General features: G+C 41.1%; 2 protein-coding genes across 6 annotated transcripts; one reads left to right on the top strand and one right to left on the bottom strand.

Annotated features, from left to right (window-relative positions):
- The first annotated feature begins 1,875 nt into the window (after positions 1 to 1,875).
- On the top strand, positions 1,876 to 6,488 carry LOC5504895 (netrin receptor DCC). Its single transcript, XM_001625730.3, has 5 exons — positions 1,876 to 2,154; positions 3,472 to 3,735; positions 4,462 to 4,743; positions 5,572 to 5,856; positions 6,115 to 6,488. The coding sequence occupies exons 1-5, from the start codon at positions 2,085 to 2,087 to the stop codon at positions 6,189 to 6,191; spliced, it is 978 nt and encodes a 325-aa protein (XP_001625780.2). The 5' UTR covers positions 1,876 to 2,084; the 3' UTR covers positions 6,192 to 6,488.
- Positions 6,489 to 7,187: 699 nt separating this feature from the next.
- LOC5504912 (tumor necrosis factor receptor superfamily member 16) lies at positions 7,188 to 16,528 on the bottom strand. 5 transcript variants are annotated; one of them, XM_048731990.1, is made up of 7 exons: positions 16,064 to 16,339; positions 13,727 to 13,894; positions 13,111 to 13,356; positions 12,258 to 12,468; positions 11,017 to 11,208; positions 10,041 to 10,184; positions 7,188 to 7,850 (listed from the first exon to the last, which is right to left on the bottom strand). In XM_048731990.1, the coding sequence occupies exons 1-7, from the start codon at positions 16,133 to 16,135 to the stop codon at positions 7,579 to 7,581; spliced, it is 1,305 nt and encodes a 434-aa protein (XP_048587947.1). In that variant the 5' UTR covers positions 16,136 to 16,339; the 3' UTR covers positions 7,188 to 7,578. The 5 variants fall into 5 exon arrangements, with proteins under 5 accessions (XP_048587947.1, XP_048587948.1, XP_048587949.1 ...); XM_048731991.1 differs by having other exon boundaries at positions 13,745 to 13,894; positions 16,064 to 16,316; XM_048731992.1 differs by having other exon boundaries at positions 12,315 to 12,468; positions 16,064 to 16,315.
- Between the last annotated feature and the right edge of the window lie 45 nt (positions 16,529 to 16,573).

Here is a 16,573-nt window from a genome sequence, read left to right as displayed (position 1 = left end):
TTATCTTTTAAGGCATACTTGTCTGGTTGTTCCTAACCTGTGAGTCTGGCCAACAGTGACAACAATTGGGATATTAACTTAAAATAACCTTTTTTGAGGCTTGATGAAATTAACTTTCTTAGCTAATCCTGACTCTCAGCCCTCTCCTCAGGGTGGTGAAGAAGGGGTGAGAATCACAAAGTTATTTTTCAGGCTTTCACGAATCCTGTTTAAAAAAGAAGCTTTCACGAATAACGGTTTGAACTTTTGCTTTGCTCATGAATATATGATTTAATAAACATAGATCAACGCCGCGGTTGATCAACTCCTCAATTGAACTAAAACACAAAGGCATCAATGTTTACTTCTACGTATAAATGTATGAATCGTGACGATTGCACTACAGCGCTGCGCATCTCGTTACATGAGTTCGTGTCTTAATTATTCTTGGCATTTACGGTCATATTTCACGAATTTAGCCATGCGAAATCTGGAGTCACGAAAGAATACCCCAATCACGATATAGTACTCGACCATCACGATTCACGAATTTATTTTTAGGCTTTTCACAGGGGCGTAGCCAGGGGGGGTGGCCCAAGGGGGCCGGATCCCCCCTTTTACTAGGCAAAAATTACAGTAAATGTAAGAGACATTATTATAAATACAGGAGAAAATGCCTTGAAAGGGCCTTTTGAGCCCCCTCCTGTTCGATATCCTGGCTACGCCTCTGTTTCACGAATCACGAATTCCATTTAGCGGAAATCACTTTTGGAGTCAAAATCCAGATATTTATCAAATGGGCCTAGTGAAGGTAGTAAAAAGAGGGGACGAAGAATGTAAGGAATGCGAGCTGGGTTATAGGGAGGGTGCTTGTATGTGTGTACTGGCCTACATTTCACACGTTCTATGTTCTGACGACGACACCCTCCCTCGCTCGCATTCGGGTCCGAGCACCTTTGACACAACATTCTTCGTGCCCCTCTATTTACTACCTTCGCTACTCTACGTCCCCTTCTACAATATTCTTCGTGCCCCTCTATTTACTACCTTCGCTACCCTACGCCCCCTCTACAATATTCTACGTGCCCCTCTATTTACTACCTTCGCTACTCTACGCCCCCCTCTACAACATTCTTCGTGCCCCTCTATTTACTACCTTCGCTACTCTACGCCACCCTCTACAATATTCTTCGTGTCCCTCTATTTACTACCTTCGCTACTCTTCGCCCCCCTCTACAACATTCTTCGTGTCCCTCTATTTACTACCTTCGCTACTCTACGCCACCCTCTACAACATTCTTCGTGTCCCTCTATTTACTACCTTCGCTACTCTACGCCACCCTCTACAATATTCTTCGTGTCCCTCTATTTACTACCTTCGCTACTCTACGCCCCCCTCTACAATATTCTTCGTGTCCCTCTATTTACTACCTTCGCTACTCTACGCCCTCCTCATTTGGTCGACGCCTATGCGAGAGGTTGTTATTCAATTTTTCCTCTAGACTTGCGTATTGCACTAGCGGCCTCGTAATTCTTGAAATACTCAAGAGTTGAAATACTCAAGAGTCGTGGCGGAGGTTCTAATAAACGATGAGTTTTCCCCGCGATAAAAATAACCCATTACCTGTTATCAGGCTACTCAAAAATGGGACGCAAGTGCGTACAAGGGGGGGGGGGAGCCAATCCTGGGTACGCGCCTGGGAAAGTACCAAGCGCTTACCGGAATGCCCAGGGTGATGACCATGACAAAGTGGGAATAGACAAATACTATCCTTTCTTCATAATCAAATCCCCCCTCCCCTCCCCTCCAAAAACCCTTTTGGCGCTAAGGCGAAAGGGGGGCCGTACTTACACTAAACTAACGCGCGCCAAAAAAATGCCCTGTAAAATCACGCAGCGGGGAGGAGGAGGGTCCCTGCAAGCCGAAGTTGTCAACAAAGTCTTTTGCGGTTATCGCTCTGTGTTGCAATCGTGCGCCCTCATCGCTGCGTGGATACAAAAGAAGCAACAAATAAACCGCAGCTAGAATCATCACCACTCGCGCAACGGGACATTAAGCCTTAGCCAGCTTCGCTAAACAAGGAAACTCAGTGACTGCTACAGAGATGCTAACTGCGGTGAGGGTGCTATGTCTGTTGTCCTTCATAGAAAGTATTCAATTCACTCGAGTTTCAGGTAAGGAAATTTGATTGATCACAACGGGAAATTCTAAAGTCTGAATCGCAGCCTTTATTGCGGCTGATTATTGCATTATAAAACGGATCATAATATTTTCATGAGTTACAGGGTTACTTACTCGTGAAAAGTCTGTTTTTTTTGTGATTGCGTTATTAATAGGTGATATTTGGGTGAAGATTATATAAGATATGTGACAATGAGGCTGTAAGAAAAGGTTTAGACAGTTCAGAACGCGGATCTGTGTTGGTGCGGTGTTGCTGTTATGGCAAGTTTGTATCCGGATGTACAGTAAATAATATAGATACACCATAAAGTAATCCAAAGTACTAAACACTAAATTGTGATGTTTATTTCAAACAATTTAAAATAATAATAATAAACGTTAAGAAGTACATACTTTTTTGGTGCGCTTTTTCAGGCTGGAACTCACTCATGTGACACAGAGGCCATGGAATTGAATAGAGTCTGGCCTTAACTATCTTGATTTAGATACGTTATCGCGAATATTAGGAGATACCATCAAGTCTATTTAAAAAAAAAAGTCGAGGCTACTATGTACGTCCGAGCGACTCTATTATGTTTTGTAGCCCTACGCCCTCAAAAGAAAATAAATAAATAAATGAAATAATTAAAAAATAAAATAATAGATGAACATTTTCAGAAGTTTTATTCGGGATAGCGAATTTAGCTAAAAATTCTATGAAAGTTACAGGATAAAACGTATGGGAACATTCCCTATCTTTTATAATGAAAATGCGGGCCGTAAAGTGATTATTGTTGAAATTATTTCGCCTTTGAGTAATTCAGAGTATTGGTGATCCCTTCTGTTCACACAAGTACACTTTCACGATCAGTGATTATCAACAGCGGCTTAGCTCATTTGACTTCGCTTCACACACGATGCCGCTGAGAGCGGTTTCAATCATCATAGTGGTATAACGTTTAAGTAAGATGACTACCCAATGGTCCTCTAGAACATCCATCAAACCATGGGTCCGGCATTTGCTTCCGGCTCGAGAATACAATAAATACCTCACTATATCTGAAGTGGTATTTAATTTGCTTTAAATTTGATGTAATGAAAGCTAGCGCAAACAGTTAATCCAAAATTTATTATTAGCACAGCCCAAGCATGAACGGTTTATTTACCAAGCTTACTAAGGGAAGAATTCTAACTCTACGTGGAACTGGACGAGGATAAGACCCAGGATAAGACTACAATTGCCACCCCCATACCCCTCCCCCCCAAATAAAAACCCTTCCCCTTGGATCCCCTCTGCATTTAATGAAAATATTTCCCTTGTTTTCTTCAAGGCGGAGTAAATATATCATTCACGAGTTATCGCGCGGCTGAAGGGAGTCGGACAAACATATCGTGTCAGGTGACCGGACAGGCCTTTATCATGTGGACCACTCCTCTCGGACACTCTGTCCCGTATGACCGGACGAACCGGCTTTATGTCTTCAGCAATGGATTCCGTCATGACGTCATCATTGAAAGCGTTAACCGGACAGACGCCGGCTTGTATCGTTGCTATGGGAACACGGATTCAAAAGCAGTCCGATTAGAAGTAGAATGTGAGTGTGTGCCACACAAGCAAGGATGCAGGGGTGGATCTAGCTTTTCGCTTAAGCGGGGGGGTTGGCTCAGTGACAAAGGGGGGAGGGTGTAATTTTGTTTGTTACATATGGCTTACGGCAGCCCAAGGGGTGGGTTTAACCCCCTAAACCCTCCCCCTAGATCCCATACTTAGATGCTACAAGCCACTTTTCCGACTGGTGCCAATGTGAAAAAAAGCTATGGTGTTCTTTAAAAATTCATTTAAAATGCATGGTTTTAATAAAAAATTTTGCCCTTGTGGGAAATCAACTTTTGACTTCTTTTTATTCTTTAACATTCGCATTATATCGTTTTTCTGAATGGTTTAAAAGAGCCTTGGGTGATCCAGCGGGATACCTGTGACAATCTAAACGTTAGGGTCTGGGCCTTTTTTGAAAATGACTGCCTACAAAATCGTAGTAAATACAAACTCCTCCAAAATAACATGGGAATTCTAGACGAACACAGTTCAGTAGTCTCCTGCGCAGCCGAAGGACGGCTGCGCAGGAGGCTAACAGTTCAGGGGCAATACAAAAAGCGGAACCATTGACCTAGAGAGCGACTGTCTCCAAAAGATCGAGTTTTTGTCATGTATAATCCACACGTGATACGCGTAATCCTGTGGGTGAAACTTTATCTGAAATAGGCGTATAGTTGACTCGAATTTCCATGACAAGCAATCACTGATGATTATGTTCTTGTAGACGCTCCTGAGCTTATCCAATCAGAATCGACGACCCAAGTCACGTGGTCAAACTATGCTGATCGTGACCCAATCGAACTAAATTGCACATTTGATGGGTTTCCTGTGCCGACGGTGGAGCTCTACAAAGACAGCAAAGTAATAACGAGTCACGTGACTAAGGGACGTGGCTCTTTGGTTTATAAGGCCCGAGCGAAGAGTATTGAGTACTACGGGTTCTACCAGTGCACCGCAAGGAATACTCAGGGAGAGGTCACTCACGTCATGGAGGTCTCCAAATCAGGTTAGACTCGTTACTATTGCTGCAGCAATAACATCACAAAGGGGCAAAGTCACCCTTCACATGATGCTGCATTGCCCTCTTTCTGACACTGTTTTTGGGTGCAAGTGAGTCAAGACATTCTAAGTAGGCTTATGTGTATTCTTTTAAAAAAGGAAAAAAACAAGCGATGCATATCTTATTTATTTGTTTTAAAAGTTGTTATCTGAAAAGGAGATCGCATATCATATTGGAAAAAGCTCGCCTCATACATACCTATGACTCCCCCCCCCCCTTCGGCAAATCCCATATCAAGAAAATTGAGCGCAAAATTGTCGTTTTTGCTAAACGCGGTCACTTCCATATAAGGAAACTAATATATTCCTTATTTGGAAAATCTACATTATTTTTGTAATTTTTAAGGTAAGCGTACCCCAGGGGCTTCGTAATCTTTATGACTTGTAACCAGAAGAGAAAAACAGTTACTGTGACCATCTTTAGTTAGTTGAGAAGGTCTCTGAAAAGAATTGAAGTTTCCTCGGTACCAGACCCCCAAAACGACAACGTTTTCTTCATATGGGGGCAAGCGCTTGAACGCAAATATAAACATCCGCACTCAATAACATCGAGAGAAAATTTTTTTTTACCTGGTCTTTCTTCGAGTTCTTGGGTCGGAGTGTAAAAGAGTGTTTTTAATATTAATTTATTTAGTAGCTTTTATCGCAATAGTATTTGGTATTTGATAGGGAAATTCTATCACTGTTAGAGCCGCACCGGAAACGCAAGAAATAAACGCGTCGAAGTGTTTATTTTCACACAAGACTCTTTGTGAATTGTTTCCACCCATGCCAGGTCCAGCAGAACCCCCGCCCCATATACGCCTATCCGTAGGGTGTGACTATGTGCAAGTCAGCTGGAACCGCTGGACAACCAGTCGTGGTAGCGCAGTCTCAATAATCAGGATAGAGCTCATGCAAGGGATGACCGTGATTAAGGCTGAGAACCTAGGACCTAGTTTAACATCACGGACGTACAAAGGACTCAAGCACCAATCAGCTTACACCGTGAGATTGACAGCTGCTAATGAAATAGGGGCGGGGCCATGGAGTGTGCATCAATTTAACACAAAAGAAACTTGTAAGTTCTCACTTTCTTATGAAGGAATCAAACTCGTTCTATCACTAGCTTCCAGTCATTACTGTAGTATCAAATTTAATTGCTATTTATTGACGATCAAATGCAGACTTTATTCCTGAATTTTTATTTTACCGAAAGGGCCTGTTGTCAGCGCTTTCTCTCTTTGGACGCGTAAAACCACGCCGTTGGGTGTCGCCAGTGGCTAAATGCACATAAACCATGTATAAACCTTATCAAAAATCTCTACTTACTTTTCAGGTGCCAGTTTGATGTTAGCATCTTCGTACCTACCCATGGTTCTCGCGTTGATAGTTGCCATAGTAATGCCGCAATGATTGACAATAGTTACCATAGTAACGTCTTTGTCCTTGTTATTGACAATAATTACCATAATGTCATCTTCTCTACCTTGTTGCATTGATAGTTACCATAGTAATGCTGGAGTGATTGACAATAGTTACCATAGTTACTATTGGAAATGTGTACCATAGTTATGTTGCTGTGATTGACAAGAGATTAAGATAAAAAATAGTGACTGTCTGACTGTTATAAAATGACTGAAACTATGACAGCAAGAAGAAGAGGTGCAATGCAGAAACCCAGGGGAGACTCCAATAAAAACAGACGGGGTTGATCGTTGACAAAGTTGATTTTAACAAGGCTTACAAGAAGGGAGGGGCCGTTGTTTTTAGGTGGATTTCTTTATATTTTTTTGTTATTTTTAAGCCAAACATCTGAAAAAGGGGGGGGGGGGAGGTCAGGGCTTGCTCAGCCCAGTTCATTTGCAATACAAACATTATTCTTTAAAATATCTGGGAAAGGGCACATGACCTACCCCTTGCTATGGCCTTAGAGTGACTCAATGTTATGTAGGAGTGCAACATGTCTGCATGACTAGCTTTCAACTGCAAATATGAGAAAAGCTTAATTGTTGAGCCTCTGCTGGCATTTAAGCAAGGTTATGCTCGACCCATCCTACCCCCTACAAACACACATACACAAACCCTAATAAGTTTAGGGGCAAAGAGGAATTTGTAAGAATTTAACTGAAGACTAAAGTTACTGACTTTTATAAAAATAATTTTAATTTTTTTTAAATGTTTTAAAAAGTTTGTAGATTTTATTACATTCTTAAAGAATGTCTATCAACCACTCCTTTGTTATTAGTTATAATTGAAAATGCAACGCTCAATTCACAAGAAACTTCAAAATAACAATATATGAATGAGGTCTAATTCGTTATTGATGATATTTGATTGAAAATATCTCAGTGACTTGCTTAATTAACCGATGTAAATATGCCTTGTGTGACGCAGCATTGAGCAGGAGCATAACATGGTGGCATGATTTGCCTTCTTTAATGTTCATGACATGTTTATGTCAACATAGTTTCTTCATTCACCTTTTTAAATTCCTACTATCATCCTCTACAAGTTAACCACTTGGGAATCCATGCAAAACATCTTGGTACAAGCTTAGGCACAGCTGAGTTAAGCGTAGACATTTCTGTGCTTGAAAAACTCCATGTTTTCATTGTTAAATGTTCTTTCTTAAGATAGAGCCAGCTGCGACACATCTCCATCTATGTACCAAAGAGGATTGTACTAAGGAACCATGTTATTTTGTGATTTCTTGGTGCAAGTCACATGTGGACAGGATATTAAGGGCGTGGAACAGCCCATTCATCAACCGCCAACTTTTTTTCAAACAACAATAACGTTTTTATCTGAAGGTTTTCAGCTTCGCGGCAGCGTCATCCCGTTTGATGGATATAAGAGTTCTATATAGCTTTTCCACTGTACTGGTATCACGAGTTCCCCAATCATGCAGGACTTGTTGTGTGCTTTGAAGTGGGACTAGCTTCCAGTTAGCTATTTGTAGTGCTGTGTAGCCCAGTTCACTTGCGAGCCGCGTCCAGTCATTGCTGCTTGACGGGTTAAGCATCAGTGCAAGGGATTGTATAACATCTGCGGGCAGATCCCTTACAAGTATGACTAGAATAACAGAGATACATAAAATAAGCATCATACAAAACAAGGTTAAATATAAAACCAACACTTCAGAATATGTTAAGAAAACATGTACAGTACCTTGGTTTTTCAGCAAATGCTATTGTAAACAATAAAAGCCAAGATTGCTATTGCAATGGAAATCCTGGTTATAGCTTCCCTAATAATTTGTCTCTCCCATTTAGTGCCGCCAAACGAAATTGACACACTTTTCGTGAATTCGCATTTTTTGTTTTCATGAGGGAAGTCAGGTGTTGGTATTGCGTGACCTAGAAAGTCACACAACGGCTGCCAACCTTGCGTTACACTGAACACGAGTAACTGGTCTTTAGGGACGTTTATTCTGACGCGATTGTTATGCATGTGAATGAATTTCCGATGAATAAAAGTAGATTTCGGTGTGAAGTTTCCACACATGGCAGTTTCCATTATCAAGCTTATTCGTTTAAGTTTGGCAAACGTTGGCGACAAAAAAGCAAGCACAGAATTCTTCGACCACATTTTAGCCGTCTCCGCTATCTCTAACGATAAACTCCTTGCCCAGGCGTCCTCATCTCGCACAGTAAGCACTACTTTAGCTTGCGGGAAAGCTGCTAGAATCTCCTCAAAGAAAAAGCTGCCAGGATAATCCGTAATAGCGTCTATATCGTGAAACATTGATTTGAAGTCGGGTAATTTTCCCTCGATTATAAGATCCGTCCATTCATCGGCGAACTCTCCAAGTTGTTCGGCTATGTCGTATACCGTATAACCTAGCATTCGTAATGCCTTTGCCATGGACTTAGTGCCCGTCTTTGTCGCCCCGGCACATATAATCTTCATTCTCGTTTATGCTCGAGCTAGTACTACAACACTTTGTACTGTGACAGAGGTACTGTGATGTTTGGAGGTGTTGTGTTACCGAATCGACCAATCAACAGAGAGTATTCGTTACGAAAAGATTTGGGATGGAACGTAGCCAATGGAATAACGGATTGAGATTACGATATCAATTTGATTTACCCTGACTTAGAGAATTATTCACTAATAGTACATCGGTATGATTATTCATGATTCTTTTTTTTCGTTCTTGGCTTTGTGACATCTGCAGATAACAATTTTCATATCAGTAAGATCTTCAAATCTTCTGTTGGTTCCAAACAACAACAGAAAATAAATATTGCGGAAATAAATATTGACATATAAAAAAGTGCCTAGTACCTTATTTAATCGTAGGGTTTCCTAGTCAAGTACTAGGTATGTGCGATTTCCCCAAAGATAACCAAAAACAATAAAATCGCTTTCAAGCTTCTGCCATTCAAAACAGCATGGATATGGTTTCCAAACGCGCCACCTCTGTTCAAGTCCCATCTATCAATTTTTAGTTGACAATTTTTATTTGCTAGTGTAGATGAAGTAAAGTGGGCAATTCTTATGTGGCAACTATAGTTGCTCAAAAGCTAGCTTTTTCTAGTCAACTAAAAATAGTCACGCATGAAAAATTGCTAGCGTAGATGCCAACAAATATAGTTGTCAACTAAAAATTGTCAAAAAAGTATCAAATGTAATTCTGTTAGTTTGAATAACAGAAGCCAGGAGGCGTTTTAGCAGAGTTTGTAGAATCACAGGTAGACCAAGCTCTGTATTTTTGCCTATTGATCTTATGACGAAAAACATTTTTATGAAAGATAAAAATATCTTGCAGAAAAGAAAAAAAATGTAGTTTAGTATTGTGTTTATGTTAACGTTTGCATGTTCTCTGGCCATTTTAAAGCGTCTTTGGTGTTTTTGAAGAATCCGTTCTGAACATTGCTCGCATTGTATTTTTCGATGTGCTCGCTGTTGCTCGATTTATTCAACAACTAAAAAATGCTCGCTCACGCATAAAAAAACCGGGTGCTTGCAAGCTCGCAAGTGCTCGCCAAAGACCATTCGGGGCCCTATTGTTTGAATCGGGATTCTTCAAAAACACTAACGACGCTTTAATATGACCAGAAAACACACAAAACGTAAACAAACACAATAATAAACTACATTTTTGTTTTTGTTTTCCTTTCTTAGTTTTAATATTAATAGGCACAAATACACTACATTTTTGTTTTCAGCAAGTTATGTTTTGTTTTCGTAAAATATTTATAGGCACAAATACAGAATATTGGACTACCTGTGGTAGAATTTCGAAAATGGCGGTAATACCTTTTCCCCGGGTGCCCTCTTGCGAGCCTGTGCTTGAGTCGCTCGAGTCTCTGTTATGGTTAGAGCGACGTGGAACGCTCTTGTGTCGTCCACGCAAACCCCGTGCTTGCTCTTCTACCATGGGATTAAGGGGCATAGATAGTTCTGAAAAAACAAAAAGAATAAAGAAATCGTGGCTTTGAAATCATTTCTAGGCAGGCATTACACTTAAATAATATTCATGGGAGGGCAGAAGCAGGGAGGAAGAGGACTAGGGGCAATGGGTGCAGTCAGTTGCGTAGCCAGGGGGGTGGCCCAGGGGGGCCCAACACCCCCCCCCCCTTTCTAGCAGCCAAAAATACAATAAATGTATGAGACATTGTCTAGAATACAGGACAAAATGCCTTGAATGGGCCTTTTGGGCCCCCTTCTGTTAAAAATCCCGGCTACGCCGCTGGCAGTTTTCAATATTGCGAATCTCGGTGACGATTTCCAACTGCTAAATTGCCTTCTGGCTTCCGTCATTCAATATACTTGAAGCGTTTTTATCGACAAGCACTGAAATGGAAATTCTGTTATATCGAATGCTGGATTACAAAAAGCGGTTTAGCAGTAAAAACAACATAGTTTGCCGTCATTGTTGCTATTTTCGGGAGGACCTCCCGACTCAACTGGAAGATGAAATAAATTTTAGAACAGTGTAACACGATAAACGGCCTAATGGCCATATGAAACCACTCCCACTCCCAGCCCTCCTCAAAATTCTGACACCGGGCCTGAGAGTTTTGTTTATTGCCCAATAAACTCACGGGCTATAAAATGACGTGAAAATTCGAGGCCGCATAAATTCCTGTAAGGGTCGCTAATCAACCAATGAGAGCGCGCGTAGCATGTATAATAAATTACTTACTACGTCTGATATATTTCCACATGCAAGTAACGCCACCGATCTCATCCAGTTTTTCAACACACTGCTCCGATTCCCTCATCTACGTACCTTGATCCGTCACCTCAGTGTTTTCCTCTACATCCGGAGGCTCCTCTAGGCACGCTTTGATGCACGTGCGGAAGTGGTACAGGCCCACTATCGCTAGCAGCACCAGGAGGGTACCTAGCACCGCAATCGTGGGGATGATCCACTCTGGACTCGAGGGGCGCAGGATTGTATGGTTTGTCCCGGGGGAAGGTTCTGTAAAAATGGACAGACTCATCTTCTCAATCAAATCTCTTGACATCTCTCCACTGACTACAAAGTAACAGGCGACTTGCACTGAGAAATCACGTTCGCTCCGGCATTTCGCGGCAACATAAAATAACAACAAAAAGAAACTTATTCATTTTCATCGAAAGAAAGAAATCGTCGCTATCTGGCGTTGCGGCCGTAAACATAAGTGTATCAATTTTGATGAAAATATGCCACTGAAAATGTCACGTTATTTCTTAGTGCAATTCACCGTTGTGCGTAATCGCCTTTTGCCAACTTTATCAAAGTTTTTTATAGCCAATGTTTAAGATTTTTAAGCAATGTTATAAGTTCAATTTGTTGCAAGATTCATTGGGCGGGAGTACTGAGAAAGCACAGTCAACAAAGAACTGCCATTAGTTTTTCATATAACAATAATTTATATCCACACTCAGGAATACCGAGTATATATAATACCCGTATCCCAATATTCTGGGCCGCAAGAAAATTGAATGCTCATTTTAAACACCCCGAGGCACTCATAAACATTCACGCATCATTCCTCTCACGGGTTGCATTTGTGTGATGAATTTTAAGATATTCATCCTTTTGGAAATAAATACTCCCTCTACCCTCGACGTCATACCACCGACACTCGACTCCCGACAATTACCTACCCCGCTTAGAGGAAAACGGCTCAAATATGTGCATGAAATGTGTGCATTCTAATTTTCAAATGTTCTGAGCCGTTGCCGTGATCTTTGTCATCGCCCTTGCTAAACTCCCTATTCTAACCAGCAACTCACCAGCCTGATTCGAATGTTGACTTACTGCTCGCGGTAGACGGAGGTTTGCTTGTGTTACACCCTGATAAGAGAGTTGACTTACTGCCCATAGTAGACGGAGGTTTGCTTGTGTTACACCCTGACTAGAAAGTTGACTTACTGCTCGTTGTAGACGGAGGTTTGCTTGTGCGGAGGTTTCGAAAGTTGACTTACTGCCCATAGTAGACGGAGGTTTGCTTGTGTTATACCCTGACTCGAAGGTTGACTTACTGCTCGTGGTAGACGAAGGTTTGCTGTTGTTATACCCTGATTCGAAGGTTGACTTACTGCTCGTGGTAGACGAAGGTTTGCTTGTGTTCCTCGACTTGGTGCACTTTGTATTGTTCACCGAGGAGCACGGCGTCGCGATCACATAACCCGTCGAACACACTCGACATGGCCGACAAGGCTCGGACAAACTCTCCTTGTCCGAAAACGTGCCCTGTAGAAAACATGCGAAATGGAATGGCTCATTTTTTTAATTCCAAAATTTTATATGCAGCCGAACTACAAAGAGCTAATATTGACAGTATAGTATGTACACATTAGAGGATCCAGAAGTATTGAATAAACAAATGTTTATTCAATTTTAGAAATCAAGTGACTCTTTGAGGGACAAACTCAATATAGAAAAAAAAACATGTAGCAGAAGCTGTTTGAAAATTATGGTGAAAATTAAGGTGGTTCCTCAACACGGTGATCAATTGAGCGAGCCCATCAGGCCCGTACCCAGGTGGTAGTGGTGGTGGTGGTGGGGGGGGGGGGGGGGGGGTATAAAACTAGATCACCTTGATATGTCATAAATCTAAAAGTCAAAACATTTTGTAGCCAAATCCGATAATTAACGTCCTGTGGAGATACTACTGCAATGAAATTAAAAGATAAACTTTTTGTTTTTCCGGGGGTGGTCAGATTTGTTTTATCAGAAAATCCCCCCCCAAAGGTACGCTTTTTCGGATTTCACACTCCCCCAAGAGAAATCCTGGATACGGTTCTACCTATAGTTTGCACTAGCAATACTTGACGTGCTGGCGCTAATTGCACGGGGTTTGAATAACACACAAAGAAACAAAGATATACTCACTGCCTCACAAGGGTGGCACTCTGTGTCGGATTTCGTGCTACATGGCCTTGTCGCCCCATGCCCCACCCGGCACACGGTGCACTCCTTACAGAAGAGAAGTCCTGTGTCGTAGTACTTTCCCTCTGCACAGCTGCATATAGTGTCAGCAGTGGGGGAGCAGGGCGTGGCTATGAACATTGAGTTGGGGCATGGGGTGCAGGCCTCGCACTTTGTGTCTCTATTTGCGTGGGACATGAACGTGTTTATCTAAGAGAAAGCAAAATGGAGTTATTCCAGAGTTGTGAAGGTATGCTGCCCTGTTTGCAGTGCGGTCGACCTAGAATCTGCGAGAGCCGCCGGCCATCTTTGACGTGACACTCACTCAAATTCTTGGGACCATTCCCAGTGATCCGCCGCCTGCAAGTTTGTATATTCATCAATGTCCAAGATAGGATGGCCTAGACATTTGATTACAAGAGAAGCCCGCTAACTTGAATTATATTTTTTTGTTATGGGACACCTAAATTTCCCCGCCTTCCGATGGGTGACGCCCCTATTCTACTTGTCTTCTCATGTATGTCACCCGAATCCCCCTGACTCTCATTGAGCGACGTCCCCATTCTCCTCATATTACCACGTTTGTGGTTGTGCTTACAGGGCAGGCATCACACACAGAGTCCGTTGTGTTGTTCCGTCCGCATGGCGTCACAAGGAACGTCCCGGGCGGACAGAGTTTGCAACACTTGTCCCCTTCGTTGAATGTCCCATCCGGGCAACCAGAGCCCGCGACTGCTAGGATAACGCTCTAAAAATGGAACATAATTATAAAACGTGAAAAAGAATAAATAAATAGATAACTAGACTAATTATACAACTATTTCAAATTAGGTTGCACTCGGAGAATCCACCTGTCGTAACCCGCAGTGCACCATGGGTATCGAATAAATAAACAATCTAGCGTAAATAAAAACATATTAAGGTCTGGAAAGCTTTAACATTCTTGTTTATGTGCCTGTGAACATCTACATGGCTCTCAGAGATCGATTCAGCCATTTATACGTTACTCATGAATCACTGCAGCTTACGACACTTGCATTCTAAGTTCGATAGTGCATGCAGAACCTGGTTTGTCAAATAATACAAGAAATGACACATCTCCAAGGTTTCCTTTAGCGCACCCCCTCCTACCTCGCCAATAAGCTCCCTAAAGCCAAAATTAGTTAATGTTAGAGCTTTTACGATGATAGGGTGATTCTTTGGCACAAATCCACTTTTCAGCAATGAAAACATTATCGTGATTATGATTATTGTGAATCAATTAGAGGAAAGTTCATTCACGTAGACTTTCACAAGGGTCTATTTATTGTGTAAAATGGTAGTATCGGCACCAAACTCTGTTAAACAGGAGCTAATATTTTCTAAATAGAAAATTCGAAAAACGGAAATGTTTTTTTAAACAAAAACAATTTTTCGCGTAATCGGCTCATCCCGTTCAGGGATTCTAGGTCTAGGCAGGTATCTAGGCCTATTTTAAGTGCGGTCTAAAAGGCTAAAATACTTTGTTAAAACATCGCCTATTTCTGCATCCTTTACAAATGTTTATAAACAGTGTTATCTGTATTCTGTAAGAATGTCGTGACAAATCAACAATGACAATAAAAATTACCCGGAGTTTATAGCGAATTGATCTCAGCATGGGTTTCAATTCTTCACAGTTTGAGCTTTATTCAAGACAAATTTATTTTCATGCTGCGTTTTATAAAGACGTAATATTCGCGCGATGCAAGAATACATAAACACACAATAAAAATCTCCTGGGCAACTAAACGTTGCGTCGTTGAAATTGTTTGAAGAACACGAGCAAGGGAAATCTATCGTGGAATTGTCATACAAAAAAATATATATAAAAGTATATATTTGAAAACCATTTTCGATTCTAAATGAAGCAGCGAATTTAGGTGATGGGAAAGAGTCACTGTTAAGAAAACGAGAAACTATATAATTTTGTCAAAACTTGTAGTCATATTACTCTTTTTAATTTTCTCATTGAAAATGATTTGTAAAAGAAAGCGTGGATGACTTTTTTTCAAAAGGGAATCAAGATTACACAATTTTCGTCCTTTCTAGCGGCTGAATAAGTCAAGCTAGAAATAATATTGTACCAGAAATAAAATGGAAAAGCCATGAAAATCAATTGACTATAGTAAGCGATAGTAAACTTTTTATTATAGTCATTGTGTTTCTTGGTTTATTAGAATGGGAGGCTTTATTATAGTAAGTACGTCTATCGAATAGCGAAGACTCGTGGAAGCCATTTCACGATTACTGTACACCACCACAAGTTAAATTTTTTTTAAGTGAATTGAGTACAACACAATCGATAAATAAATACCGACAACAACAAACCTAAGTAAAGAATTACTTTAGATCTCACTCGCGACTATTAAGATTGTAGATATTGTTGTGGTTGTTTGACAAGAATGTGCTGAATCATCGATTTCCAAGGAATTTTTAACCCAGTTATTTAGGAGACTTTTTGCGACAATTATAATCAACAATGAGCTGACCTGAGAACTAATGCCAACGGTGTAAAGCTACAAGGGTTTAGTTTCGCTTGAATTACGAAACCCATTGACAAAGGTTTTGTGATTCTGTGAGCATGTTAGCGGGCCGATTGCATTTTAATGTCTGCGAACATTCGCTTTCAATTTAAAAGTGTCAACATAACATATTATTTACTACATTCTACACCAAAGACAAAGTCACTTAGAGACCAATATACGGACATTTAGCTAGATTCGATGGCGAGTTTAGTATCTGAAGATGAAATTTTGTATGGGGCACAACGTTTAGAGAACGTTTTGAAGTTTGACATGTCTAGTTCGGAATCCGATGATCATATGAGCGATTTCATGACATTTCTAAAAAACAAACGATTAGGGCAGTTACAAAATAAAACATACTTCCTACTTACATATAGTACTGTTCCGAATAGTATTTGCTCCATCCAAATCGAACGTTTATACATGTTTATAAGTTTATACATCAAGTATTATACTTCACGTTCTTCTGAGCGTTGCGTGAGCCGGGCATGTTTGGACATGCAGTAATACGGCCTTCTGATTGGCTGGCCTGAGAGCGCGGGACAAATGCTGTCTAGCGCCAGTTGTGAGGCCATGTAATCAGACAATTTGAAGAATAAACAGTGAAACGCAACTCTTAACTAACATTTCGGCTAGCTACGCATCTCAAATAACAAAAAAACTTTATTTTGAAGAGGGAGATTACAGATAAATAGGCCTAATGGGCGATCAAGGGCTTAGCAGCCGTTCCTCTCAGTCACACAGTTAGTCTCAATAACAACACAGGGAGCCCAAACTCCTTGTTCATGAAGTCAGAGCTAAGGTGACCGCACAGGGCCGAAGAGGGAGAGCTGGGGTGGAGGGATGGAGACTGTGTGGAGGGTTTAACGGCAAAAAATAAA

This window comes from Nematostella vectensis, chromosome 9, assembly GCF_932526225.1.
Source record: "Nematostella vectensis chromosome 9, jaNemVect1.1, whole genome shotgun sequence".
Taxonomy (NCBI): Eukaryota; Metazoa; Cnidaria; class Anthozoa; order Actiniaria; family Edwardsiidae; genus Nematostella; species Nematostella vectensis.
Note: the sequence above shows the minus strand (reverse complement) of the source record. Positions and strands in the feature narration are given on the sequence as shown.

Coding starts and splice junctions, on each gene's coding strand:
- LOC5504895 (XM_001625730.3), top strand. CDS start 2,085: ATGCTAACTGCGGTGAGGGTGCTATGTCTGTTGTCCTTCATAGAAAGT. Junction 2,155..3,471: donor TCAATTCACTCGAGTTTCAG/GTAAGGAAATTT, acceptor GTTTTCTTCAAG/GCGGAGTAAATATATCATTC. Junction 3,736..4,461: donor AGTCCGATTAGAAGTAGAAT/GTGAGTGTGTGC, acceptor ATGTTCTTGTAG/ACGCTCCTGAGCTTATCCAA.
- LOC5504912 (XM_048731990.1), bottom strand. CDS start 16,135: ATGTATAAACTTATAAACATGTATAAACGTTCGATTTGGATGGAGCAA. Junction 12,469..13,110: donor AGTGCCACCCTTGTGAGGCA/GTGAGTATATCT, acceptor TGTTTTCTACAG/GGCACGTTTTCGGACAAGGA. Junction 11,209..12,257: donor ACCTTCGTCTACCACGAGCA/GTAAGTCAACCT, acceptor CCATTTTTACAG/AACCTTCCCCCGGGACAAAC.